The following is a 9,925-nucleotide window of genomic DNA, read 5'->3' as shown; positions in this document are numbered from 1 at the left end:
GCCGATTGCGCTCAAATTTGGTACACGGTTGGGGACCGGTTAGTAGGGTGCCGTGCAAAAGTCATTTTGGACCCCGTTTGCACGTGCGCACGTGCAGAATGCCGCTTCCAGATCTCAGGAACGGCTGAGCCGATTGCGTTCAAATTTGGTACACCGCTAGCGACCGGTTAGAAGGGTGCTTTGCACAAGCCCGTTGGATGTACCCTCTCGCCCTTCTGCACGTGCAGGGCTCACTATCTCGCTCGCTCGTCCTTCGCCCAAAAGGCGTTTTACTGGTATATATTAACACATGGTTTCCCGTGTGTAAATGGTTTTAACGCACGACGTGGATGGATTGGAGCACGAGTGTGTTAATGCACGAGTGAAACGAGTGCATTAACGCACGAGTGCTCCATTCCATCCACGAGTGCGTTAAAACCATTTATGCACGGAAACGGGAAACCATGTGTTAAACTAATTAATACATGCTTAACGGTGCGAATTTAAATTAAAATTAAGCTTAGTCCATGACATTAAAAGGGCATTTTATGGGAATTCTTAGAAGAAAGTCAATGACCCTTCCGAAAAACTTCAGTCGAGAAATTCATCACTGCACGCGCGTGCACCAATTCAAAATAAATTGGAGCACGGCTACCTTCGAATTAACGCACGGTTAATCTCCAGTCATCTCCAGTGAACGCACCGTAAAGTATGCATTAATTTCGATTAACGCACGCTTAATTTCATTAGAGCACGCTCGTGGCAATAACGCACAGGCTCTCCCAAATTCGACAACTTCGAATCCCCAGTGAACGCGTCGCAAAGTATATATTAACCCGCGCCCCGTTGGGCTCTGCCGAGCAACGCGCCCGGTTGGGGGGGGGGCCATTTTGGCCCCCCCCCCCCTAAGATCTCGAGAACCACGCAACATAGCGACAAGCGGTAAACGGCGTTGGATAGCCCCAACGGGGAACTACCTTGTGACCCAATTTTATTGACCTAGGTCAAACCGATGACGTCACAGGTCAGGTCAAAGGTCCAATTTTCACCGTTTACAGGCACTTCAAGAAATGCGTTGTAAAATCGAGTAAAATGCATTTCATTGAAAATCATCGATGGGGAAATATTCTTCAAACACATATTTTGCTATTTGAGGTCACTGATACCAGGTCAGGTCACAGAGGTCAGGTCACGGGGGGGGGGTCACAATATGAAAGTGTCGTGTGATACATGTTTTATGGTCCATTTTTAATGACAAATGCGATTATATGGGTCAGGCAGCCTTTGGGGCCAGCTTAGATCACGTTTTGGTTAAGGTCAGGTCAAGGTCAGGTCAAGGTCAGGTCAAATTAGGTCAAATTTCAAAGTTAATATTTTTGCATAAAATGGGTATCGAATCGATGCAGCTCGTCACGGGGAGTTCAATGGTGGTCTTTGTTTTGCCGTACGTGGTCTAGAATGGCTAAAAATTGAGTTCAAAAATTTGACGTCATCATTTTTGAACAGTTTTTTCGCTATAACTTGGCCAAAAAACGAGATATCGATCTGAAATTTGGTATGTATATAGAAGAGCGCTGGGACTATCACATATATTCCGGTTTTTTCGAAATTCGGAAAATTTTTGGATTTTTTCAAAGTTTTTCTAAAAAAATCAATTTTTTAAATTTTTTTTTGGTCAAAAACCAAAAATTTTGAAAATCCGAGATAGCAGTTTTGTAGCGCCGCTTTTTGTCTACTAGACCATATAAAGAACTTTGAAATTGCTTGATAACTGTAGATTTGGTGAGCGTTTCAAGATTGCATGTTTTTTGCTCATTTTTGCTCGAACATGACCTCAGTTTGACCTCAATAACTCCTGACCTAAGGTGACCTAAGACTTGAAATTTGGTGTGAAGGTGTCAAATTGATGCCTGGGAAGGTACTGAAAATTTGGCGGCGCTGCGCGCCGCCGTTTTCTTGCTATTCAGGAAAAACCACAGGGGGGGGGGCCAAAATGGCCCCCCCAACGGGGCGAGGGTTAATTAAGATTTAGAAGAACAATGCTGACGCTTGACGGCATTGAGTTTCTCTGCAAAATGTTTTGCACGTGCTGAGAGCTTATTCTTCCAGGTCCGGACGTCATCGTTATTTTCGTGCGTTCTTCCTTCCTTCCTTATTTTCGTGGTATAAAGGGCCTTGCGTTCTTCATTACTCTATGTTCAATGTTCATTACTGTCAGTCATCACTCCTTAGGTGCAATAAATCGACAACCAACATCCGAATTCCGAATAAGCTCTCAGATGTTGAAATTTGAATAAAATATGATTAGCTATGACGAGCCCGTCATAGGCGTAGGAGCAGGGGGCGAGGGCCATGCCCCCCCCCCCCCCACACACACATACACAATTTTCAGTTATTTTGAAGTAAATCCTTATTTTTTATTTAAATGCAAAACTAAGAGTAGGAAATGGTTCAGCAGGGTGAGATGAGTACAAAACTGCAAAAAAAAAATTAAAGGGGCATTGGGGCTCCCACAAAGTGACATTGAAGTTTCACTGCCTCCCCCCCCCACACACACACACACACACTTTTCGTGAGGTTCCTACGGCCATGGCGCTCGTGGCCGTCGCCTGTGATCGCTTTCAATCAAAACATTGTGATGATAACTCAGATAGCATTGCAATTACCTAAATGTTGTCATTTGGATTATATCTCGATGTAAGAAAACTGCTTGAACGGTGTATAAATCGACACGGAACAGCTTCATATCACAGTACCTAAAAAGTATGTAAAGGCCACAATTATGGGGTGGGGACTAGGGCTGTTTATTTAAAGCCAAGGGTATAGGCTCCAACAGTGGCGAATCCAGCTCAGAGCTTTTTTTTGGGGGGGGGGAACCATAACAATTTATCGATTCTTTCCATGCCTCGTCCATAGGCGTAATGTTAAAATTATGCCGTTTGGGAGGGGCAAATGCCCATTTTGCCCCGCCCCCTGTATCCGCCACTGGGCTCCAAATCCTCCGTTATTTATAAAAAGTGAGTGCCCAAGTGTCTGAAATGTTTGAATAGCATGTTAGAGACGTCAGCGGGGTATCATACGCTGCATTTTGCAAGTAACATAGGCCTACCATTAACTTGACCTCAGATTAGTCATCTTTATTTTCTTAAGCGCGTGATGAAACATTCACCGTCGATTCGAAACGTTTAGTATAAGTATTTATATCCCACATATCGATTTGTGACTTTATTTAATTAACCTACCCAGCTCATTTGATTGAACTGAACTTACTCCAGAACCACGCTTGCTGTGCGCGCTGCACAACCTTCGCCTGACTAGCAGGCCCCGCTGAATAACGAGCATTACGGTGCACCGTCTTTTAAAAGCGATATCGGTGCACATCAAAAAGACGTCGCTGAAAATACGCGTACAAGGCCGCCGGAAGTTTCCGTCGGTATTCGCGATATCAGTTGATGCGCTGGACGCCGCTCAATCGCCGAGGACACATGACATTCTTGACAGGACATTTGCCTTGCTCTCACGGTTGACAAAGCATGCTTAGCTCCGTGGCCTAATAATGAACTTTTGTGAAAATAAAGGTGTTGCAGCTATGCTTCAAATAAAACGAATTTTTTGTTGATGGTTAAGTGTATTCTTAGTGCGAATAGGAAAATGTTCAGTAAAAAAGGTACATATCTAGTTTTCTTACTCTCGTTCATCGGCAAACAGCTGCCCATTTACGAAAAAAAAAACTTTCAGTCTTCCAGTTCGCAGTCACAAGATCTTATCTAACGGTGTGCAGCCCCGTGCGTCACCGCTACTACGCACGAAGCTGCCCGACCTTCGGTTGCGTGCACCATCAAACTTGCATCAATCGACAGTCGCAAAGCAGCCCCGTCGTGAACGGTAGACGAAAGGTCACAGCGGTCATTCATACCCGCGGGCCTGGCGCCAGCGGTGGCGCCGGCGCGGCCGGGAACTGCGGCAAAACACGCCGGCAGGTAGGCCAGCGTCGCTAGCGACGACGTCGTTCCCGAGCAACGCCGTGCGGAGCGAAGGTCCGCCATCGACCGCGACGCGCGGGCGCCGGATGGTCGCCAGTCGCCGCCTCACCTGTCGGTCGCGTCGTGTCGGAGCCGGCGCCGGGCCGGCGCCAGGTACCCTCTGCGTGCGGCCGAGCCGCGGACGGTGGAGCGCCCGTGCACCAGCCGGCGACTGGACGGCGCCACAGGCCGCCAAGGTGACCCCGAGGGACGGGGTGACGCCACGGCGGCACTGACAGAGAGCTGGGGCGACCAGCAGACAGGTCAGCCAGCTGCTGATAGCATCGACCATCGACGTGCTCTCGGTCAGAGCATTCTCCTGGAAGGTATCAATATCTGAAGCTTGAAGGTCACTTCCGAAGGGCAGACGCAAACAATTCCAGGGAGGTGTGCGTTTCGGGCCAATTCAGTCTAAGGATCTCAAAAGAGCCAACCAACGTCTGACAAAATGGTGCTGAAGAGAAATCCAAACTCTGCAAAACTTGAGCCTCTGGATAAGGAGAAACTAAGAGAGGAGGAAAATGCGAAGAGGGCAATCTCTCAGTCTACGCTTTATTCCGGGTACGCAGCATGCGTGAAGCTTCATACATTCACTTATTTAACTGGCCGCAGTGTAGGTTTTTCCAGTCATGTTAGTGTTACCCTACAGTGCGTTGATATTCTTTTATTTTTTTTTTCATTATTGCATTTTCTGCTCACATCTTATTGAATCCACCATGATCCTCATTCCTCAATTACCTTCATGATCTCCGTGCACATAGGCCTAAATGCATATTGCAATTTGCAATACATGCTTTTGATTTTATAACTAAGGCCTATAACTGTTTATCGCCGCCGGAGGCACTGCGGCACAGCATAACTTCCGGCGTTTGACGCTAGTGCCACCTGTTGGTAGAAGTACAAGCTATCTCGCGTCTTGTCATTGAGCTTAGGTATGGAATATCAAATAGTGAATGCTTAATTTTTTTTGTTTCATTAGACGTCACATTCAGACTTTACCTCCATTATAAGTTTGAAAGTTATGACAGTCGAACAATTACATTTATGCACGGAGTTGTAGGCTCTACGGGGTAGGTATACCTACATGTAGGTAGACCGTAAGACCCTGTGGGTCAAATAAGCATGGTTTATGTGAGCAATTAAAACAAAACTATACAGCTGCTAATTGTTTTGACTTACTTTCAGGACGGGCCAAACTGAGTACCTTCCAAAGCTTGACGACGATGAAGAGCACCCAATGCCATACTTCATTACGGCGACTGCTACCCTGCCTCGGCCCGCCGAAAAACCCTGGGAAAGCTTGGAGGTACCTTATATGATGTATGAACTAACTTTTTCTGAGAAACTTGTTAACTATTTGCAGAGTGCAGTTATACTTTATTTGACTTGCATCGGAACGCGTTTAGTGTGGGGTGAAGCTGAAGCACCAATGCCCCGCATTGGTGCACCAATGCCCCGCAAATGCCCCGTTACTTTGCACCAATGTAGTAGGTACCTACTCATGCTCCTGTCTGGGTTCGCCCCATTGCAGGAGATCCGCGCCCGGAAGCGGATGGACCACTGGCTGCAGAACAAACCGTTCCAGCTGGAAGTGCTCGACGAGTTTCTGGCCGATGTCATCGTCGACGAGCTGGCCACAGTCGCCTCCGTCGCTATGCAGGAGGGCAAGTACAAGGTAAGGAGGATGGTTAGGGTCGACCTGCGTCAGTATCGACTTTCCAATAATGCTGATGTCTTGGGCATAAGATCACTTTTGTTTTTACGTGATAACTGATAAACACAGTCTTTTATTCGGACAAGAGTTTCCATATTCATTATCGAACTACCCCGGTATACTATGGATGTTATTCAGAGTTCCGTCTCCGTCTTGAGTTGAGATATAATTATTCAACAACGTTTCGGGACTGACAGTCCAGCATCTATACTAACACCTCGCCTCAAACATTCCGAAGATTGTACCCAATTCCATCCCTCCACTGGCGCTCACCTTTCACTCTCCTACCACCGGCAGCTGAAGCAGGACCAGGTGAAGGCGGCCTACATCGAGGAGGAGATTGTGCCCACTGTGGTGGCGGACAGCTGTCTGCTGGCTGTCTGGGAGCTGCTCGTGCACACTGGCCGCACGCTCAACAAGCCCACCTTCGAGGAGGTGTGTATGAGTGTAGGTGGCGCCACGAGCGATGCAGTAGGGGATAGCATATTGGGAGAAGGCTCTAACGGTCTTTATAGACATCAGGTGTAGGTGGCGTCGCGAGCGTTGCAGAAGGGGAAGGTTGCGCATCGGGAAGGGTCTGGCCGTCTGGCATGGCATAGGCATCAGGTCAGGGGATGAGACCCCATTTAACCCGGCAGTTGCTGGGGTATTTCGCCACCCACCGTTTGCTGGGGGGGGGGGCGTTAAACGCCCCCAGCCGATAACTCGAGAACCAATAGGCGCAGCGAAACGCACGAGGCGGCAAACGAAAGAACGCGACGAGACGCTTCAGATGAGTACTTTAAAGTTGAATTTTGAGGTCACAGGTCGGGTCAAGGTCAGGTCAAACACCTGAAATCGGGCTTTCAGTAGCATGGACTTCAGGACTTCGCAATGGGCGCCTCTCGTCATAAACTCTGTCAAAACGGTGCACAATCCATCATATAAGGCCTACAAGAGTGTCAGCTCCATGCAGGGGTCAGTCAAGCATAGGTCAGGGTCAAGGTCAGGTCAACCGGGCAGGCACATATCCCCGAAAATAAAAACTGATATTCGCAGCCTGTGACACATGTTTTATGGGTAATTTGGGGCGTAGAGCACGATGGTGGCATTCATTTTATCATATGTGTACGTGTTTGGCTAAAAAAGTTCAATTTAAGAAATGCATGTATCATGGTCGTGAAGTAGTCACGAGAAATTGCCAAGATTCAGTTCAAGATTTTGGAAAATGCGGAACGATAATCAATAATCGAAGATAGCCATTTGATTGTTCATGGTATTGGCAGTCTAATGGCGTTTACGGCATGTCTGTATGTCTATTCTGTGATTTTATATGATTTTTTGAACATATGCCGTTTTTGGTCGAAAACTCAGAAATCATGACGTCACTAAAACCTCGATATCTCAAAAATTTTCCGACCGATGTTTTTGAAACTTTGTCACAATAAGCTTCAATCAATTCCCTACAGGTACCCAAAATTTGGCGCGCCTGCGGCGCGCCGTTTTTATGCTATGGCCCGGCGAAAAAAGTGGGGGCGTTTAACGCCCCCCCCCCAGCAACTCGCGGGTTAAGCTGGAAAGCTTTGTCATCAGGGCCAGGCACGCATCTTCAATCAATTCGGAAATCGTGTCACAAGTACAATCGTGTCAGCCAGAGCCGGCAGTCGGGCTGACCTCCGTACCCCCTGTGACGTCATCAGCTGGAGGCCCGGCTGGGCGACACCCCGCTGGACCCGGTGACTGACCAGTGACCACCTGTGACGTCATCAGCTGGAGGCCCGGCTGGGCGACACCCCACTGGACCCGGTGACTGACCAGTGACCTCCGTACCCCTGTGACGTCACCAGCTGGAGGCCCGGCTGGGCGACACCCCGCTGGACCCGGTGGCTGAGCAGTGACCTCCGTACCCCCTGTGACGTCATCAGCTGGAGGCCCGGCTGGGCGACACCCCACTGGACCCGGTGACTGACCAGTGACCTCCGTACCCCTGTGACGTCACCAGCTGGAGGCCCGGCTGGGCGACACCCCGCTGGACCCGGTGGCTGAGCAGTGACCTCCGTACCCCCTGTGACGTCATTAGCTGGAGGCCCGGCTGGGCGACACCCCGCTGGACCCGGTGGCTGAGCAGTGACCACCGTACCCCCTGTGACGTCATCGGCTGGAGGCCCGGCTGGGCGACACCCCGCTGGACCCGGTGGCTGAGCAGTGACCACCGTACCCCCTGTGACGTCATCGGCTGGAGGCCCGGCTGGGCGACACCCCGCTGGCCGCTGGGCCCAGTGGCTGAGCAGTGACCAATGACCATTGTACCCCCTGTGACGTCATTAGCTGGAGGCCCGGCTGGGCGACACCCCGCTGGACCCGGTGGCTGAGGCGGCGCTCAAGCAGCACGTGCGCGAGGAGGATGATTGGAAGACCAGCATGGACGAGGAGAAGGCGCTCGGCGGCCTCACATGGGAGACGCTCGTCTTCCACCTGCACAAGATCGCGTCCTCGCTCACACTCAGCGAGAACTTCGCGCTCAGTCAGCTCCAGGTGACGTCCAGCTCGGTGTGAGGACGGTAGGAGTGGGAATGGGAGGGTGATTGGGAGCAACGGTAGGAGAGGTAATTGGTTTCTGCCTCTCGATCTGACGTAGCGGACCTGTTTATTTATTTATTTATTTCAAAAGATCGCCGACGGGATAACCCATTGAGTGACGAAGTCAATATTTAAAACAGTGATTAAAACTGTGATGACTGCGTGGCGCCTCCAGGACCCCAGAGAGCCGTTTTAGTGTTTAACTGACGATTGTGGTTCCCTCAGAGCCCAAAAGCGCCGGTTTGGTGTCAGAGTTCTGACTGTGGTGGCCCCAGGACCTACTACTGGTGGTACATAGCGCTGGTCTGTTTGTTTTTTGTTTTTGTTTTGTTGGGTTAGGCCCTTTCGGTCCAATTAGACCATTTCAGAGCCGAAAGGATGTTAGGAATTAGGGGGAGACATTGGCCTGGGCAGGCACCCTAGTGAGTCACCGGGGCTGAGCCCATCCCGAAGGACAGGCCGACCAGACCCAAGGTACTCACTGCACCCGGCTACGGGGTGCGCTCCCTCGGGAGCAGCGGTGCCGCTCCAAGGGAGCAGCCCGCATGAGATAAAGTTGCCTGTCCAGCCCGGAGGGGGGTTGCGGCGTGGAGGAGAAGGATTTCAGTATCCTGAGGATAGAAGCACGGAACGGTGTACATAGCGCCGGTTTGGTGTCTGATTTATTACTGACGACTGTGGCCCAAATGACCTGCTAATGGTGGGTGTCTGACCGCTGTGGCCCAAATGACCTGCTAATGATGGGTGTCTGACCGCTGTGGCGCCTCCATGACCTGCTAATGGTGGGTGTCTGACCGCTGTGGCGCCCCTGCAGGACCTGCTGCTAGTGCAGAGCGCCGGCAGCGCCATCTGCGAGGCCTCCTCCGAGGCCGGCCAGAGGGAGCTGCAGGATGCCGACGAACAGGAAAAGGTCAGCCGACCTCCGCGAATCGGCTGAAAAAAATACCAACAATGGATCGAGCCCGGACCTGACCTTAACTGACCTGACACGTCAAAATCAGGTCGGTCAGATCAGGTCAGCTTCTATTCGAGACAGTCGCTGAGGCATCAACAATGTGATAAGGGAGCTGTTCGTGTTGAGTAATGGGCCCATATGTATAATGCAATGGACCTAATCGGTGTTTGAAGCCCGTTTGAATAGCGTTGCGCAGGCTTGCAAGCTGCACACCAAATCTTGCTAATCTAATCCTGATTGAGCGGGCGATACTGTTCGCTACACTTTCGGTGTTTTCGCTCACCAAGTACCATCAATGTGCATCGTTGTTTGCAGTAAGAAAATAAAAATGAAATGCCTCTATAAGTATGTATGGATTATGGAATGACATTTCGTACGATAAGAACTACAACATGTGGTTGTTTCCTTTGTTACACACTAACCGTAAAATGTCGAATAAAATTCCAAAAGATGAAAACCTTTTTAAACATGTGAACACAGCTGGTGGCACCCCAAAGATTTGCACTTTATACTGCATGTCGCCTTATGTAAGAGGAGCCCCTGTGGCAGCACACCACTCGTTAGTCGGCGTTTAGTGTTTATTGGTGGAAATGGCGTAATTCGACAAAGGTAAACAAATAAGATGGCGAAGTACTAAAATGAGCAGCATTATTGAATATCGTAGAAGAATAACCTTATGCTCACTATCTTTAAACT

General features: G+C 49.7%; 1 protein-coding gene across 1 annotated transcript; it reads left to right on the top strand.

The window, feature by feature from the left end:
- The first annotated feature begins 3,898 nt into the window (after window positions 1–3,898).
- LOC122375069 lies at window positions 3,899–9,686 on the top strand. Its single transcript, XM_043354227.1, has 6 exons — window positions 3,899–4,562; window positions 5,187–5,307; window positions 5,533–5,676; window positions 6,013–6,150; window positions 8,023–8,229; window positions 9,089–9,686. The coding sequence occupies exons 1-6, from the start codon at window positions 4,450–4,452 to the stop codon at window positions 9,209–9,211; spliced, it is 846 nt and encodes a 281-aa protein (XP_043210162.1). The 5' UTR covers window positions 3,899–4,449; the 3' UTR covers window positions 9,212–9,686.
- Window positions 9,687–9,925: the final 239 nt, after the last annotated feature.

This window comes from Amphibalanus amphitrite, unplaced genomic scaffold (assembly GCF_019059575.1).
Source record: "Amphibalanus amphitrite isolate SeventyFive unplaced genomic scaffold, NRLGWU_Aamphi_draft 001768F_arrow, whole genome shotgun sequence".
Lineage (NCBI taxonomy): Eukaryota > Metazoa > Arthropoda > Thecostraca > Balanomorpha > Balanidae > Amphibalanus > Amphibalanus amphitrite.
The sequence above is the reverse complement of the archived record's forward strand: the minus strand, read 5'-3'. Positions and strand labels throughout refer to the sequence as shown.

Excerpts from the sequence above, each read along its gene's own strand:
- LOC122375069 (XM_043354227.1), top strand. The coding sequence starts at position 4,450 with ATGGTGCTGAAGAGAAATCCAAACTCTGCAAAACTTGAGCCTCTGGAT. Across the intron at positions 6,151-8,022 it reads ACAAGCCCACCTTCGAGGAG|CTGGAGGCCCGGCTGGGCGA; the intron begins GTGTGTATGAGT and ends TGACGTCATTAG. Across the intron at positions 8,230-9,088 it reads TCGCGCTCAGTCAGCTCCAG|GACCTGCTGCTAGTGCAGAG; the intron begins GTGACGTCCAGC and ends GCGCCCCTGCAG.